This window comes from Anomaloglossus baeobatrachus, chromosome 2 (assembly GCF_048569485.1).
Source record: "Anomaloglossus baeobatrachus isolate aAnoBae1 chromosome 2, aAnoBae1.hap1, whole genome shotgun sequence".
NCBI classification, from domain to species: Eukaryota; Metazoa; Chordata; class Amphibia; order Anura; family Aromobatidae; genus Anomaloglossus; species Anomaloglossus baeobatrachus.
The window spans coordinates 8,357,374-8,375,919 of record NC_134354.1 but is presented as its reverse complement, the minus strand read 5'-3'; the positions used below and the strand labels follow the sequence as shown (position 1 = coordinate 8,375,919).

Sequence of the window (18,546 nt, the reverse complement as noted above, 5' to 3'; positions counted from 1 at the left end):
GCTCCCACATAGACAGCAGTGCAGACTGATGCTCCCATATAGACAGCAGTGCAGACTGACGCTCCCACATAGACGGCAGTGCAGACTGACGCTCCCACATAGATAACAGTGCAGACTGACGCTCCCACATAGACAGCAGTGCAGACCGAACTCCCACATAGACAGCAGTGCAGACTGACACTCCCACATAGACAGCAGTGCAGACTAACACTCCCACATAGACAGCAGTGCAGACTGATGCTCCCATATAGACGGCAGTGCAGACTGATGCTCCCACATAGATAGCAGTGCAGACTGAACTCCCACATAGACAGCAGTGCAGACTGATGCTCCCATATAGACAGCAGTGCAGACTGATGCTCCCATATAGACAGCAGTGCAGACTGACACTCCCACATAGACAGCAGTGCAGACTGATGCTCCCATATAGACCGCAGTGCAGACTGATGCTCCCATATAGACGGCAGTGCAGACTGATGCTCCCATATAGACGGCAGTGCAGACTGATGCTCCCATATAGACAGCAGTGCAGACTGATGCTCCCATATAGACGGCAGTGCAGACTGACGCTCCCACATAGACAGCAGTGCAGACCGAACTCCCACATAGACAGCAGTGCAGACTGACACTCCCACATAGACAGCAGTGCAGACTGACACTCCCACATAGACAGCAGTGCAGACTGATGCTCCCATATAGACGGCAGTGCAGACTGATGCTCCCACATAGATAGCAGTGCAGACTGAACTCCCACATAGATAGCAGTGCAGACTGATGCTCCCATATAGACAGCAGTGCAGACTGATGCTCCCATATAGACAGCAGTGCAGACTGACACTCCTACATAGACAGCAGCACAGACTGACATTCCCACATAGACAGCAGTGCAGACTGACATTCCTCCATAGACAGCAGTGCAGACTGACATTCCCACATAAACAGCAGTGCAGACTGACACTCCTACATAGACAGCAGCACAGACTGACATTCCCACATAGACAGCAGTGCAGACTGACACTTGCCCACTGTTTCCACTTGGTGGGATTCATACACTGCCCTCCATATTATACAATGTCGTGTCCTCTTCAGTGTTGTCTGCTCGATCTTATGTGTCTGCATGTCGCATCTTCTAACACGGAGGGTCATGTGACCGCGGCCAGAAAGCTGCACGTGGGGGTCCGGACCGGTGCGTGGAATCCGAGGGGCTGAAATAACATGTGACTGTGGCCACCAAGTCCTGACTAATCAAATTGCTGACTTAAAAAGTATTCATGCCCCGTGACATTTTCCACAGTTTTTCACTTTACACTCACAAACTTTATTGGAATTTTATGTGACGCCGACACGAAGTGCAAATATCTGTGACGTGTCAAGGAACAATGCCAGGGTGCCAATATATATTATACACATACATCTAATCATTGTGATGTGCATTAGTACTCACCCCCCCTGGAGTCAGCACTTTGTAGGACCACCTTTCTCTGTCTTGCATTAGTATTCAGCCCCCTGGAGTCAGCACTTTGTAGGACCACCTTTCTCTGTCTTGTATTAGTATTCAGCCCCCGGAGTCAGCACTTTGTAGGACCACCTTTCTATGTCTTGCATTAGTATTCACCCCCCTGCAGTCAGTACTTTGTAGGACCACCTTTCTCTGTCTTGCATTAGTATTCAGCCCCGGAGTCAGTACTTTGTAGGACCACCTTCCTCTGTCTTGCATTAGTATTCAGCCCCTGGAGTCAGTACTTTGTAGGACCACCTTTCTATGTCTTGCATTAGTATTCAGCCCCAGAGTCAGTACTTTGTAGGACCAACTTTCTCTGTCTTGCATTAGTATTCAGCCCCGGAGTCAGTACTTTGTAGGACCAACTTTCTCTGTCTTGCATTAGTATTCAGCCCCGGAGTCAGTACTTTGTAGGACCACCTTTATATGTCTTGCATTAGTATTCAGCCCCGGAGTCAGTACTTTGTAGGACCACCTTTATATGTCTTGCATTAGTATTCAGCCCCGGAGTCAGTACTTTGTAGGACCACCTTTCTCTGTCTTGCATTAGTATTCAGCCCCGGAGTCAGCACTTTGTAGGACCACCTTTCTCTGTCTTGCATTAGTATTCAGCCCCCGGAGTCAGTACTTTGTAGGACCACCTTTCTTTGTTCTGCATTAGTATTCAGCCCCCGGAGTCAGCACTTTGTAGGAGCACCTTTCTTTGTTCTGCATTAGTATTCAGCCCCCGGAGTCAGCACTTTGTAGGAGCACCTTTCTTTGTCTTGCATTAGTATTCAGCCCCTGGAGTCAGCACTTTGTAGGACCACCTTCCCCTGTCTTCTGGGGTCTCTCCAGCTTTGCTCATCTAGAGGTGACATTTTCCTCTTCTCGCTCGGTGAGGTTGGATGGAGACGTCTGTGATCGGTGATTTTCTCGTCTTGTCACAGATTCTCGGTGGATTTGGGTCTGGACTGTGACTCGGCCGCTCACACACAGGAATATGCTCTGATCTGAACCATCCATTGTGGCTCTGCAGGATGATGAGGGTGGTTGTCCTGCTGGGAGGTGAAGCTACGCCCCAGTATCAGGTCTTCTGCAGCCTCAAACAGGTTTTCCTCCAGAATTCTCCTGTATTTAGCTCCATCATCTTCCCATCACCTCTGACCGGCCCCTGCTGAAGAAAAGCCTCCCCACAGCCACCACCATGAGTGACGGTGGGGATGGTGTGCTCAGGGTGATGTGCAGAGTTAGTTCTCTGCCACACACAGTGTTTTGCATTTAGCCCAGGTCTCCCATTTGCTCCTCTGACCAGAGCCCCCTCCTCCACTGCTCACTGTGGCCCCTATATGTCTTTCTTCTTGCTGCTCTTCCATATGGCAGATTGAGGAGTCTATGACTAATAGTCGTCCTGTGGACAGATTCTCCTCCTGAGCTGTGGTCTCTGCTCGTCCTGTGGACAGATTCTCCTCCTGAGCTGTGGTCTCTGCTCGTCCTGTGGACAGATTCTCCTCCTGAGCTGTGGTCTCTGCTCGTCCTGTGGACAGATTCTCCTCCTGAGCTGTGGTCTCTGCTCGTCCTGTGGACAGATTCTCCTCCTGAGCTGTGATCTCTGCTCATCCTGTGGACAGATTCTCTTCTGAGCTGTGATCTCTGCTCGTCCTGTGGTCAGATTCTCCTCCTGAGCTGTGATCTCTGCTCATCCTGTGGACAGATTCTCCTCCTGAGCTGTGATATCTGCTCGTCCTGTGGACAGATTCTCCTCCTGAGCTGTGATATCTGCTCGTCCTGTGGTTTTCATGCTGCTGGTTGATCCCTGACCTGTCTGGTGGGTTCCTTGGTTTTCATGCTGCTGGTTAATCCCTGGCCTGCCCGGTGGGTTCCTTGGTTTTCATGATGCTGGTTAATCCCTGACCTGTCTGGTGGGTTCCTTGGTCAGGTTAATCCCTGACCTGTCTGGTGGGTTCCTTGGTTTTCATGCTGCTGGTTAATCCCTGACCTGTCTGGTGGGTTCCTTGGTTTTCATGCTGCTGGTTGATCCCTGACCTGTCTGGTGGGTTCCTTGGTTTTCATGCTGCTGGTTAATCCCTGACCTGTCTGGTGGGTTCCTTGGTTTTCATGCTGCTGGTTGATCCCTGACCTGTCCGGAGGGTTCCTTGGTTTTCATGATGCTGGTTAATCCCTGACCTGTCTGGTGGGTTCCTTGGTTTTCATGCTGCTGGTTGATCCCTGACCTGTCTGGTGGGTTCCTTGGTTTTCATGATGCTGGTTAATCCCTGACCTGTCTGGTGGGTTCCTTGGTTTTCATGATGCTGGTTAATCCCTGACCTGTCTGGTGGGTTCCTTGGTTTTCATGATGCTGGTTAATCCCTGACCTGTCTGGTGTGTTCCTTGGTTTTCATGATGCTGGTTAATCCCTGACCTGTCCGGTGGGTTCCTTGGTTTTCATGCTGCTGGTTGAGCCCTGATCTTCTCACACAAACCTCTGAGGTCTGCACAGAACAGCTGTAGTTATACTGAGGGGAAATCACCCAGGAGGAGGCGATGTGCGGATTATGTGACTTCTGGGGGCGACTGGTCACTCAGGATTGTATTAAGGGGATCAGACAACAGGGGGATGAATATTAATGCACCTCACAATGTTCACATTGCTTTCCTTTACCTTTCCTTTCCAAGTCACAGACACTTGTACTTAGTGTACATTTAAGTTTGTAGGTGTAACATGAAAAAAATGTGGAAAGGTTCATGGGGTGTGAATACTTTTGCAAGGCATTGCATACCATATGGTTTCATTTACTATAGTGACCTGAAAAACAGCGGCATCCAGTGATGTAGTTTTTTGTCCTTTTCCAGTGAGTTGTTTCCGCTCTCTGCAGCGTAGGGGCAGTCACGGTCTGTGGCCCCTGCGGATCTGGGGCCCCTGCTCTCTGCAGACTGCTCAGGGGGGCCCGGGCGAGGACCCAGGAGGCCGCAGTGATCCCTGGGAAAGACGGCCAGAGACTTCTGGATCGCTATGGTCATCATTGGATCAGAGATCTGCAACCTGCGACTCTCCAGCGGCCGGGGCACTATAAGTCCCAGCATGTCCTTCATGCGGAGAGTGGTAGCTGGCATAGACCATTGTACTAATCTGGCAGCCGCACGGGGCCACGGGTCCAGGGGCCACAATCACCCCATAGCGGGGCACAGTGCAGTCTGAGCAGCTCTTGGGCTGCAGAGGGCTCATGTCTGCATGCTGGTTGTAGTAGTCCGTCAGCCGGAGCCCGCATTGATCACGCGCTCTTTTCTCTGTCTTGCAGCCTCCAGTGTTCTGCAGAGGGGTCACCCGCGCCTCCTGTCACAGGGACGGGCCCCTCTGGCCCCAACACAAACTCCAGAACTGTAGGGACAATGAACAGACCCCGGTGTGAGCACAGGACACGTGTGAGTTCACCCACACAATGGTGACAGGACGGAGGACGGCTCCGCGGGGGCGGGTCTATCCCCACTGTGATGGCCCAGCCCCCGCGGTGAGCCAAGAAGCAGCGAGAGGAAACAATGGCGCAAAAGTGAGGACTGGAGGTGGAGACGGACGCCAGTCACCGGAGGAGGCCTCCTGCCAGGTCCGCCAGTCACAGGAGCCCCTGGCTGACACACTGTAACGACACACACAGCCCAGCAATCAGCGCCCCCAGTCACCCGCAATGTCACCCCCACAGAGACCCCACAATCTGGCGGAAACATCACATTCACAGTATGAATAAACTTTATTGAAATGACAAATTGCGTTTCTATAAAAACTCCACAAAAAGCAAAGGTGGAAGCTGTGAGACGGCGGCCGGAGACCCCCCAAGACCCCGGGGGCGACACACAGAGCGTCACACAGCTGAGGATCTGCTACAATGTATCCAGTCCTGGACTGAGACTGATCCATACTGACTGGACACAACTGTGACAAACCCTCAGCTGTGAGACGGCGGCCGGAGACCCCCCAAGACCCCGGGGGCAACACACAGAGCTCCACACAGCTGAGGATCTGCTACAATGTATCCAGTCCTGGACTGCGACTGATCCATACTGACTGGACACAACTGTGACAAACCCTCAGCTGTGAGAGGATGGCCGGAGACCCCCCAAGACCCCGGGGGCGACACACAGAGCGTCACACAGCTGAGGATCTGCTACAATGTATCCAGTCCTGGACTGCGACTGATCCATACTGACTGGACACAACTGTGACAAACCCTCAGCTGTGAGAGGACGGCCGGAGACCCCCCAAGACCCCGGGGGCAACACACAGAGCGTCACACAGCTGAGGATCTGCTACAATGTATCCAGTCCTGGACTGCGACTGATCCATACTGACTGGACACAACTGTGACAAACCCTCAGCTGTGAGAGGACGGCCGGAGACCCCCCAAGACCCCGGGGGCAACACACAGAGCGTCACACAGCTGAGGATCTGCTACAATGTATCCAGTCCTGGACTGCGACTGATCCATACTGACTGGACACAACTGTGACAAACCCTCAGCTGTGAGAGGATGGCCGGAGACCCCCCAAGACCCCGGGGGCGACACACAGAGCTCCACACAGCTGAGGATCTGCTACAATGTATCCAGTCCTGGACTGCGACTGATCCATACTGACTGGACACAACTGTGACAAACCCTCAGCTGTGAGAGGACGGCCGGAGACCCCCCAAGACCCCGGGGGCAACACACAGAGCTCCACACAGCTGAGGATCTGCTACAATGTATCCAGTCCTGGACTGCGACTGATCCATACTGACTGGACACAACTGTGACAAACCCTCAGCTGTGAGAGGATGGCCGGAGACCCCCCAAGACCCCGGGGGGCGACACACAGAGCGTCACACAGCTGAGGATCTGCTACAATGTATCCAGTCCTGGACTGCGACTGATCCATACTGACTGGACACAACTGTGACAAACCCTCAGCTGTGAGAGGACGGCCGGAGACCCCCCCAAGACCCCGGGGGCAACACACACAGAGCTCCACACAGCTGAGGATCTGCTACAATGTATCCAGTCCTGGACTGCGACTGATCCATACTGACTGGACACAACTGTGACAAACCCTCAGCTGTGAGAGGACGGCCGGAGACCCCCCAAGACCCCGGGGGCGACACACAGAGCTCCACACAGCTGAGGATCTGCTACAATGTATCCAGTCCTGGACTGCGACTGATCCATACTGACTGGACACAACTGTGACAAACCCTCAGCTGTGAGAGGACGGCCGGAGACCCCCCAAGACCCCGGGGGCGACACACAGAGCTCCACACAGCTGAGGATCTGCTACAATGTATCCAGTCCTGGACTGCGACTGATCCATACTGACTGGACACAACTGTGACAAACCCTCAGCTGTGAGAGGACGGCCGGAGACCCCCCAAGACCCCGGGGGCAACACACAGAGCTCCACACAGCTGAGGATCTGCTACAATGTATCCAGTCCTGGACTGCGACTGATCCATACTGACTGGACACAACTGTGACAAACCCTCAGCTGTGAGAGGACGGCCGGAGACCCCCCAAGACCCCGGGGCGACACACAGAGCTCCACACAGCTGAGGATCTGCTACAATGTATCCAGTCCTGGACTGCGACTGATCCATACTGACTGGACACAACTGTGACAAACCCTCAGCTGTGAGAGGACGGCCGGAGACCCCCCAAGACCCCGGGGGCGACACACAGAGCTCCACACAGCTGAGGATCTGCTACAATGTATCCAGTCCTGGACTGCGACTGATCCATACTGACTGGACACAACTGTGACAAACCCTCAGCTGTGAGAGGACGGCCGTCCTCTGCTGACAGCGGCGCAGTCACTCAGGGCCCGGCTCATTATTGCATTTGCGCCTTTTTTTTATTTTTTCAGCCTTTCTATTGTCTATTTTACGTGTTCGCCGTCATGGCCGCAGTTTGGGGCTTCTGATCTGTGCACGGCAGCAACTGCAACTTTATAAAAACTCAGTACATTTTTGCACAAATGTTTTTCAGCCCGATCCCCCTCTCACCCCCTCTCTTCCCCTCTTCCACCCCCTCCCCTCCTCTCTCCCCCTTCCTCTCCCCATCCCCCTTCCACCCCCTTCCCCTCTCCCCATCGCCCCTCCCCTCTCTCCATCGCCCCTTCCCCTCGTCCCCTCCCCTCTCCCCATCGCCCCTTCCCCTCGTCCCCTCCCCTCTCCCCATCGCCCCTCCCCTCTCTCCATCACCCCCTTCCCCTCCCCCCATCGCCCCCTCCCCTCTCCCCATCGCCCCCTCCCCTCTCCCCATCGCCCCCTCCCCTCTCCCCATCGACCCCTCCCCTCTCCCCATCGCCCCTTCCCCTCGTCCCCTCCCCTCTCCCCATCGCCCGCTCCCCTCTCCCCCTCCCCATCGCCCGCTCCCCTCCCCCCATCCCCACTTCCACTCTCCCCCTCCCCATCGCCCCCTCCCCCTTTCCCTCTCCTCACCCCCATTGCCCCCATCCCCTCCCTTCTCTCTCTCCCCCTCCTCCCCCCTTACCACCTCCCTTTCTCTTCTCCCCCCTCTCTCCCCCCTTATCCGTGTCCGTGACGGGTCAGGGTCCAATGATTACACTCTTTCTTGCTGTCAGTGAATGGAAACACCATTTACATCCAGGGACTGGAAAGCTGCACACATCCCACACTGTCCACAGCTGAGGGTTTGTTACACTGGATAGCGCTGCAGACGATCCTGAGTGTGGGGATCACTTGTTACAGTGTAAAACAGTCCACACTAAGCAGTGCGCCGCCTGGTGGACAGGGAAGCGCAACCATCTGTAGGAGAGGCGGGGCACACCAGTGAGCGGGACTGTGACTTTGGCCACACCCAGAATGCACCATGCAGTCTAATTAGCATATCTGAATTCTGCAGCGCGGAGACAGCGATCAGAGGAGGGGCGATATCCCATAATGGCGATGTCCCATAACGGCGATGTGCGCGGTTTATAGTCAGTCACGGCTCACACACAGGAAGCTTCTCCAGACTGGATCCAATTGTAGCAGATCCTCAGCTGTGAGCAGGTTAGGTGCTATTCACTGACAGGCCCGGCCTGTGCGGCGTACGTCCCCCCGCAGAGTGCGGCCCCCGAGGTCCCGGCGTCTCCTCTTATGGCTGTATATACACAGATGACCCCTCCCCGGCGGTAGGTGGACGGCGGTGGCCTCACTGGCAGCGGTGGCCTCTGATCTCCGCTAGGTTATGGATCTGTTGGCCGCCACCGGAGAACGTCAGCACATCCGGCAGACACGTCATCTCCTGTCTGAAGAGAGAATCCGATATAAGGTTATAAATGACGGAGCCGCGATATTACAGGAGGCACAAATCATCCCGATATGGGGGCTGTGAGGACCATCATGCTGTGTGGGGGGCTGTGAGGACCATCATGCTGTGTGGGGGCTGTGATGGCCATCATGCTGTGTGGGGGGCTGTGAGGGCCATCATGCTGTGTGGGGGGCTGTGAGGACCATCATGCTGTGTGGGGGGCTGTGAGGGCCATCATGCTGTGTGGGGGGCTGTGAGGACCATCATGCTGTGTGGGAGGCTGTGATGGCCATCATGCTGTGTGGGGGGCTGTGATGGCCATCATGCTGTGTGGGGTGCTGTGAGGACCATCATGCTGTATGGGGGGCTGTGATGGCCATCATGCTGTGTGGGGGGCTGTGATGGCCATCATGCTGTGTGGGGGGCTGTGAGGACCATCATGCTGTGTGGGGGGCTGTGAGGACCATCATGCTGTGTGGGGGCTGTGATGGCCATCATGCTGTGTGGGGGGCTGTGATGGCCATCATGCTGTGTGGGGGGCTGTGAGGACCATCATGCTGTGTGGGGGGCTGTGAGGACCATCATGCTGTGTGGGGGGGGCTGTGAGGACCATCATGCTGTGTGGGGGCTGTGAGGACCATCATGCTGTGTGGGGGCTGTGAGGACCATCATGCTGTGTGGGGGCTGTGAGGACCATCATGCTGTGTGGGAGGCTGTGATGGCCATCATGCTGTGTGGGGAGCTGTGATGGCCATCATGCTGTGTGGGGGGCTGTGAGGACCATCATGCTGTGTGGGAGGCTGTGAGGACCATCATGCTGTGTGGGGAGCTGTGATGGCCATCATGCTGTGTGGGGGGCTGTGAGGACCATCATGCTGTGTGGGGGGCTGTGAGGACCATCATGCTGTGTGGGGAGCTGTGATGGCCATCATGCTGTGTGGGGGGCTGTGAGGACCATCATGCTGTGTGGGGGGCTGTGAGGACCATCATGCTGTGTGGGGGGCTGTGAGGACCATCATGCTGTGTGGGAGGCTGTGAGGACCATCATGCTGTGTGGGGCTGTGAGGACCATCATGCTGTGTGGGGGCTGTGAGGACCATCATGCTGTGTGGGGGCTGTGAGGACCATCATGCTGTGTGGGAGGCTGTGATGGCCATCATGCTGTGTGGGGGGCTGTGAGGATCATCATGCTGTGTGGGGGGCTGTGAGGACCATCATGCTGTATGGGGGTTGTGATGGCCATCATGCTGTGTGGGGGGCTGTGATGGCCATCATGCTGTGTGGGGGGCTGTGATGGCCATCATGCTGTGTGGGGGCTGTGAGGACCATCATGCTGTGTGGGGGCTGTGAGGACCATCATGCTGTGTGGGGGGCTGTGAGGACCATCATGCTGTGTGGGGGCTGTGATGGCCATCATGCTGTGTGGGGGGCTGTGATGGCCATCATGCTGTGTGGGGGGCTGTGAGGACCATCATGCTGTGTGGGGGGCTGTGAGGACCATCATGCTGTGTGGGGGCTGTGAGGACCGTCATGCTGTGTGGGGGCTGTGAGGACCATCATGCTGTGTGGGAGGCTGTGATGGCCATCATGCTGTGTGGGGGCTGTGAGGACCATCATGCTGTGTGGGGGGCTGTGAGGACCATCATGCTGTGTGGGAGGCTGTGATGGCCATCATGCTGTGTGGGGGGCTGTGAGGACCATCATGCTGTGTAGGGGGGCTGTGAGGACCATCATGCTGTGTGGGAGGCTGTGATGGCCATCATGCTGTGTGGGGGGCTGTGAGGACCATCATGCTGTGTGGGGGGCTGTGAGGACCATCATGCTGTGTGGGGGGCTGTGAGGACCATCATGCTGTGTGGGGGGCTGTGAGGACCATCATGCTGTGTGGGGGGCTGTGAGGACCATCAGGCTGTGTGGGGGGCTGTGAGGACCATCATGCTGTGTGGGGGGCTGTGAGGACCATCATGCTGTGTGGGGGGCTGTGAGGACCACCCTGTGTGGGGGGCTGTGAGGACCACCATGCTGTATGGGGGGGCTGTGATGGCCATCATGCTGTGTGGGGGGCTGTGAGGACCATCATGCTGTGTGGGGGGCTGTGAGGACCATCATGCTGTGTGGGGGGCTGTGATGGCCATCATGCTGTGTGGGGGGCTGTGATGGCCATCATGCTGTGTGGGGGGCTGTGAGGACCATCATGCTGTGTGGGGGGCTGTGATGGCCATCATGCTGTGTGGGGGGCTATGATGGCCATCATGCTGTGTGGGGGGCTGTGAGGACCATCATGCTGTGTGGGGGGCTGTGATGGCCATCATGCTGTGTGGGGGGCTGTGATGGCCATCATGCTGTGTGGGGGGCTGTGAGGACCATCATGCTGTGTGGGGGGCTGTGAGGACAATCATGCTATATGGGGGGCTGTGATGGCCATCATGCTGTGTGGGGGGGCTGTGAGGACCATCATGCTGTGTGGGGGGCTGTGAGGACCATCATGCTGTGTGGGGGCTGTGATGGCCATCATGCTGTGTGGGGGGCTGTGAGGACCATCATGCTGTGTGGGGGCTGTGATGGCCATCATGCTGTGTGGGGGGCTGTGATGGCCATCATGCGTGTGTGGGTGGCTGTGATGGCCATCATGCTGTGTGGGGGGCTGTGAGGACCATCATGCTGTGTGGGGGGCTGTGAGGAACATCATGCTGTGTGGGGGGCTGTGAGGACCATCATGCTGTGTGGGGGGCTGTGATGGCCATCATGCTGTGTGGGGGGCTGTGAGGACCATCATGCTGTGTGGGGGGCTGTGAGGACCATCATGCTGTGTGGGGGGCTGTGAGGACCATCATGCTGTATGGGGGGCTGTGAGGACCATCATGCTGTGTGGGGGGGCTGTGAGGACCATCATGCTGTGTGGGGGGCTGTGATGGCCATCATGCTGTGTGGGGGCTGTGAGGACTATCATGCTGTGTGGGGGGCTGTGAGGACCATCATGCTGTGTGGGGGGCTGTGAGGACTATCATGCTGTGTGGGGGGCTGTGAGGACCATCATGCTGTGTGGGGGGCTGTGATGGCCATCATGCTGTGTGGGGTGCTGTGAGGACCATCATGCTGTGTGGGGGGCTGTGAGGACCATCATGCTGTGTGGGGGGGCTGTGATGGCCATCATGCTGTGTGGGGGCTGTGAGGACCATCATGCTGTGTGGGGGGGCTGTGAGGACCATCATGCTGTGTGGGGGGCTCTGATGGGGACATCATGCTGTGTGGGGGCTGTGAGGACCATTAGGCTGTGAGGCAGCTGCTTTGCACACTGCAAGGTGGATGCTCTGCATGATTTGAGGTGGCTGCTGAGCACGCTGTGAGGTGGCTGCTGAGCACGCTGTGAGGTGGCTGCTGTGCAGGCTGTGAGGCGGCTGCTGTGCACGCTGTGAGGTGGCTACTGTGCACGCTGTGAGGCGGCTGCTGTGCAGGCTGTGAGGTGGCTGCTGTGCACGCTGTGAGGCGGCTGCTGTGCACGCTGTGAGGTGGCTGCTGTGCACGCTGTGAGGTGGCTGCTGTGCACGCTGTGAGGTGGCTGCTGTGCACGCTGTGAGGTGGCTGCTGTGCATGCTGTGAAGTGGCTGCTGTGCACACTGTGAGGTGGCTGCTGTGCACGCTGTGAGGTGGCTGCTGTGCAGGCTGTGAGGTGGCTGCTGTGCAGGCTGTGAGGTGGCTGCTCTGCACACTGTGAGGTGGCTGCTCTGCAGGCTGTGAGGTGGCTGCTGTGCACGCTGTGAGGTGGCTGCTGTGCACGCTGTGAGGTGGCTGCTCTGCAGGCTGTGAGGTGGCTGCTCTGCAGGCTGTGAGGTGGCTGCTCTGCAGGCTGTGAGGTGGCTGCTCTGCAGGCTGTGAGGTGGCTGCTGTGCACGCTGTGAGGTGGCTGCTGTGCAGGCTGTGAGGTGGCTGCTCTGCAGGCTGTGAGGTGGCTGCTGTGCACGCTGTGAGGTGGCTGCTGTGCACGCTGTAAGGTGGCTGCTGTGCACGCTGTGAGGTGGCTGCTGTGCACGCTGTGAGGTGGCTGCTGTGCAGGCTGTGAGGTGGCTGCTCTGCACGCTGTGAGGTGGCTGCTGTGCACGCTGTGAGGTGGCTGCTGTGCATGCTGTGAGGTGGCTGCTGTGCACGCTGTGAGGTGGCTGCTGTGCACACTGTGAGGTGGCTGCTCTGCAGGCTGTGAGGTGGCTGCTGTGCACGCTGTGAGGTGGCTGCTGTGCACGCTGTGAGGTGGCTGCTGTGCACGCTGTGAGGTGGCTGCTCTGCAGGCTGTGAGGTGGCTGCTGTGCAGGCTGTGAGGTGGCTGCTCTGCAGGCTGTGAGGTGGCTGCTCTGCACGCTGTGAGGTGGCTGCTGTGCACGCTGTGAGGTGGCTGGGCTGTGAGGTGGCTGCTCTGCAGGCTGTGAGGTGGCTGCTGTGCACGCTGTGAGGTGGCTGCTGTGCACGCTGTAAGGTGGCTGCTGTGCATGCTGTGAGGTGGCTGCTGTGCACGCTGTGAGGCGGCTGCTCTGCAGGCTGTGAGGTGGCTGCTCTGCAGGCTGTGAGGTGGCTGCTGTGCACGCTGTGAGGTGGCTGCTGTGCACGCTGTGAGGTGGCTGCTGTGTAGGCTGTGAGGCGGCTGCTCTGCAGGCTGTGAGGCGGCTGCTCTGCAGGCTGTGAGGTGGCTGCTGTGCACGCTGTGAGGTGGCTGCTGTGCACGCTGTGAGGTGGCTGCTGTGCACGCTGTGAGGTGGCTGCTCTGCAGGCTGTGAGGTGGCTGCTCTGCAGGCTGAGGTGGCTGCTCTGCACGCAGTGAGGTGGCTGCTGTGCACGCTGTGAGGTGGCTGCTGTGCACGCTGTGAGGCGGCTGCTCTGCAGGCTGTGAGGTGGCTGCTGTGCACGCTGTGAGGTGGCTGCTGTGCACGCTGTGAGGTGGCTGCTGTGCACGCTGTGAGGTGGCTGCTGTGCACGCTGTGAGGTGGCTGCTGTGCACGCTGTGAGGTGGCTGCTGTGCACGCTGTGAGGTGGCTGCTGTGCATGCTGTGAGGTGGCTGCTGTGCACGCTGTGAGGTGGCTGCTGTGCATGCTGTGAGGTGGCACACACAGTTGTTCTGCAGCTCAGATCCTATGGAAGTCAGCAGGAGCCGCAGGTGTCAGCACCAGGCACTGAACAATGTACAGAGCTACGCTGCTCCTGTGTATATCTGCAGTACCCGGAGCTGATCACAGCTGATCAGTGGGGGCTGCTGGGGGGGAGACCTCCACTGATCTGATATTACGGAACTGCCAAGAAGACAAGTCATTAATGTCAATGTGGTAAAGACCCCCTTTAAGAATGGAAACAGAAAAGGTTATTTATACCACACTAGATAGGGATGGTGAGTGTTAGTGAGACCCCGGCTGGAAAATGTGATACTGTGGCCAGGAGCTCTGCTCGCCGGGGACCCCTTTAAGTCATGAGTTTCCTGCTGTTAGGATCCTTCTCCTGTTCAAGAGCCGGATACATTAGTAACAATCCAGCAGATATACAGTATATACACTCCCCAACACCAGGAAGAGAAAGCCCGGGAGCCTCCAGATGTGTCCAGTCCGAAGTCTGAGCTTCGTGCAGAAATCCCGGCACCTCCAGCCTCGGCTGCGGTCTCTGAGGTCATTAATGGTTGTCTATGGAAGGTTCTGCTAAATGTACAAATGATCAAGATCCTCTGCTGGCAGCTCCTTTGTTATCACGATGAATGATGTCCCCGATGTGCTTGATGGAGGCAAGTCCAGAGACAGCGCAGCCATGGGAGTCAAGTCTGGAGGCGCTGCAGCCATGGGAGACAAGTCTGGAGATGCTGCAGCCATGGGAGACAAGTACAGAGATGCTGCAGCCATGGAAGACAAGTACAGAGATGCTGCAGCCATGGGAGACAAGTACGGAGATACTGCAGCCATGGGAGACAAGTACGGAGATACTGCAGCCATGGAAGACAAGTACAGAGATGCTGCAGCCATGGGAGACAAGTACGGAGATACTGCAGCCATGGGAGACAAGTACGGAGATACTGCAGCCATGGAAGACAAGTACAGAGATGCTGCAGCCATGGGAGACAAGTACGGAGATACTGCAGCCATGGAAGACAAGTACGGAGATACTGCAGCCATGGGAGACAAGTACGGAGATACTGCAGCCATGGGAGACAAGTACGGAGATACTGCAGCCATGGGAGACAAGTACGGAGATACTGCAGCCATGGGAGACAAGTACGGAGATACTGCAGCCATGGGAGACAAGTACGGAGATACTGCAGCCATGGAAGACAAGTACAGAGATGCTGCAGCCATGGGAGACAAGTACGGAGATGCTGCAGCCATGGGAGACAAGTACGGAGATACTGCAGCCATGGGAGACAAGTACGGAGATGCTGCAGCCATGGGAGACAAGTACGGAGATGCTGCAGCCATGGGAGACAAGTACGGAGATGCTGCAGCCATGGGAGACAAGTACGGAGATGCTGCAGCCATGGGAGACAAGTACGGAGATGCTGCAGCCATGGGAGACAAGTACGGAGATGCTGCAGCCATGGGAGACAAGTACGGAGATGCTGCAGCCATGGGAGACAAGTACGGAGATGCTGCAGCCATGGGAGACAAGTACAGAGATGCTGCAGCCATGGGAGACAAGTCTGGAGATGCTGCAGCTATGGGAGACAAGTCTGGAGATGCTGCAGCCATGGGAGGCAAGTACGGAGATGCTGCAGCAATGGGAGACAAGTCTGGAGATGCTGCAGCCATGTGAGGCAAGTACGGAGATGCTGCAGCCATGGGAGACAAGTCTGGATATGCTGCAGCCATGGGAGACAAGTCTGGAGATGCTGCAGCAATGGGAGACAAGTCTGGAGATGCTGCAGCCATGTGAGGCAAGTACGGAGATGCTGCAGCCATGGGAGACAAGTCTGGAGATGCTGCAGCAATGGGAGACAAGTACGGAGATGCTGCAGCAATGGGAGACAAGTACGGAGATGCTGCAGCCATGTGAGGCAAGTACGGAGATGCTGCAGCCATGGGAGACAAGTACAGAGATGCTGCAGCCATGGGAGACAAGTACGGAGATGCTGCAGCAATGGGAGACAAGTACGGAGATGCTGCAGCCATGGGAGACAAGTACAGAGATGCTGCAGCCATGGGAGACAAGTACGGAGATACTGCAGCCATGGAAGACAAGTACGGAGATACTGCAGCCATGGGAGACAAGTACGGAGATACTGCAGCCATGGGAGACAAGTCTGGAGATGCTGCAGCCATGGGAGACAAGTCTGGAGATGCTGCAGCCATGTGAGGCAAGTACGGAGATGCTGCAGCCATGGGAGACAAGTCTGGAGATGCTGCAGCCATGTCAGGCAAGTACGGAGATGCTGCAGCCATGGGAGACAAGTACGGAGATGCTGCAGCCATGGGAGACAAGTCTGGAGATGCTGCAGCTATGTGAGGCAAGTACGGAGATGCTGCAGCAATGGGAGACAAGTCTGGAGATGCTGCAGCCATGGGAGACAAGTCTGGAGATGCTGCAGCCATGGGAGACAAGTCTGGAGATGCTGCAGCAATGGGAGACAAGTCTGGAGATGCTGCAGCCATGTGAGGCAAGTACGGAGATGCTGCAGCCATGAGAGAAAAGTACATAGACACTGCAGCCATAGGAGACAAGTCCATATTTGCTGAAGGCATGGGAGACAAGTCTGGAGATGCTGCAACCATGGCATACAAGTCCAGAGATGGTGCAGTCATGCGGGACAAGTCCATAGAGACTATACCTATGGGAGACAAGTCCGGAGACCCTGCAGCCACGGAAAACATGTACGGAGATGCTGCAGCCACAGGAGACGAGTCTGGAGATGCTGCAGCCACAAGAGCATGTTTATGCCATGCCGGCTGCTCAAAGTAGTGTGAGGAACATGTTATAGCTGGACGTCTTTAGTTCTCATTCCAGGTCACTATCTTTTCAGGGTTACATTGATATGCTGGTGGACCCAGTGGAGCCGCCATTTCTTCAGTGTCCAGGAGCCATTTCTCAACACAACATTTACAACTCGCATGTTCCTTGTCTTACTATGCGTAGCCAAATCTTTCTCCTGTGGCTGCAGCATCTCCAGACATGTCTCCCGTTGCTGCAGCGTCTCTGAACTTATCTCCTTGGCTGAAGTGTCTCTGGACTTGTCTCCCGTGCCTGCAGCTTTTCCGGACTTTTCTCCCATGGTTATAGCGTTTCTGGACTTGTCTCCCATGGCTGCACATCTCTGGACTTGTCTCCCATGGCTGCACATCTCTGGACTAGTCTCCCATGGCTGCACATCTCTGGACTTGTCTCCCGTGCCTGCAGCTTTTCCGGACTTTTGTCCCATGGTTATAGCGTTTCTGGATTTGTCTTCCATGGCTGCACATCTCTGGACTTGTCTCCCATGGCTGCAGCATTTTTGGACTTGTCTCCCATAGTTGCAAAGTCATTGGTCTTGTCTCCCATGGCTGGAGCATCTCTGGTCTTGTCTCCCATGGTTGCAGCATCTCTGACTTGTCTCTAATGGCTGCAGGGTCTCTGGTCTTGTCTCCCATGGCTGCAGCATCTCCAGACTTGTCTCCCATGGCTGCAGCATCTCCAGACTTGTCTCCCATGGCTGCAGCGTCTCTGGTCTTGTCTCCCATGGCTGCAGCGTCTTTGGTCTTGTCTCCCATGGCTGCAGCGTCTCTGGTCTTGTCTCCTATGGCTGAGGTGTCTCTAGATTTGTCTCCCCTGGCTGCAGCATCTCTGGTCTTGTCTCCCATGGCTGCAGCATCTCCAGACTTGTCTCCCATGGCTGCAGCATCTCCAGACTTGTCTGCCATGGCTGCAGCATCTCTGGTCTTGTCTCCCATGGCTGCAGCATCTCCAGACTTGTCTCCCATGGCTGCAGCATCTCCAGACTTGTCTGCCATGGCTGCAGCATCTCTGGTCTTGTCTCCCATGGCTGCAGCGTCTCTGGTCTTGTCTCCTATGGCTGAGGTGTCTCTAGATTTGTCTCCCCTGGCTGCAGCATCTCTGGACTCGTCTCTCCTGGCTGCAGCATCTCCAGACTTATCTCACATGGCTGCAGTGTCCCTGTACTTGACTCCCGTGGGTTCATCTTCTCCAGACTTGTCTCCCGTGGCTGCAGCGCCTTCAGACTTTTCTCCTGTTCTTCCATCGTCTCCGGACTTGCCTCCATCAAGCACATGTGAGATGTCATTGGTCAATGACTACACAGGAGCTGCCGACAGTGGATCTTGATGATTTGTACATTTCTCAGCAGAACCGTCCTCAGACGACCATTAATAACCTCAGTGATTGCAGCCGAGGCAGGAAGTGCCGGGATTTCTGCACCACGCAGATCAGTGACACCTCCGTCCGGTGATCTGCAACATCCTACTTTTCTTCTTCTTGGTGCTGCCGTTTCTGTACCGAGCAGTATATATATATATATATATATATATATATATATATATATATATATATATATATAGCCGGACAATAGGACACCCCAGGACTGGGATATATGTAATAGGGGGTCGTACCTGCTGGTCACGGGCAGCTCCGCCAGGCACAACGTTCCGCTGAACTCCTTCTTTCTTCGCAGTGACATAAAGGAGCTGCTGGGCCGCACCACGATCTTGTCCACCTGGCAGAGGGGCGTCCCGTGGGCAGCCAGACCCCGGCCCTCCAGGGAGTGACTAGGCCTTAACGGAAGGAAAGGTTATTGGAAAAATTAGTAGTTTTCTATGAAAAGTGCAGCCCCTCCCCCATAG

General features: G+C 56.2%; 2 protein-coding genes across 4 annotated transcripts in view; one reads left to right on the top strand and one right to left on the bottom strand.

Annotated features, from left to right (window-relative positions):
• The window catches only part of POPDC2 (popeye domain cAMP effector 2), an 84,367-nt gene extending 79,125 nt beyond the window's left edge, over positions 1-5,242 (top strand). For 2 of the 3 annotated variants that reach the window (XM_075334843.1, XM_075334845.1), the window contains exon 5: positions 4,780-4,870. Coding sequence is in view for 1 of the 3 variants with exons in the window: in XM_075334844.1 (XP_075190959.1) it covers positions 4,780-4,865 (86 nt within the window). In the remaining 2 variants the exon portion in view is untranslated. Of the gene's footprint in view, positions 1-4,779 lie in introns of all 3 variants that reach the window. The other variant, XM_075334844.1, reaches the window with a different exon arrangement.
• Positions 5,243-8,012: 2,770 nt separating this feature from the next.
• PLA1A (phospholipase A1 member A) overlaps positions 8,013-18,546 on the bottom strand; it is a 62,816-nt gene continuing 52,282 nt past the window's right edge. Inside the window, exons 10-11 of the mRNA XM_075334842.1 lie at positions 18,316-18,477; positions 8,013-8,755 (exon numbers count right to left, since the gene is read on the bottom strand). Coding sequence (XP_075190957.1) covers positions 8,659-8,755; positions 18,316-18,477 — 259 coding nt within the window. The 3' untranslated portion in view covers positions 8,013-8,658. The remainder of the gene's footprint in view (positions 8,756-18,315; positions 18,478-18,546) is intronic.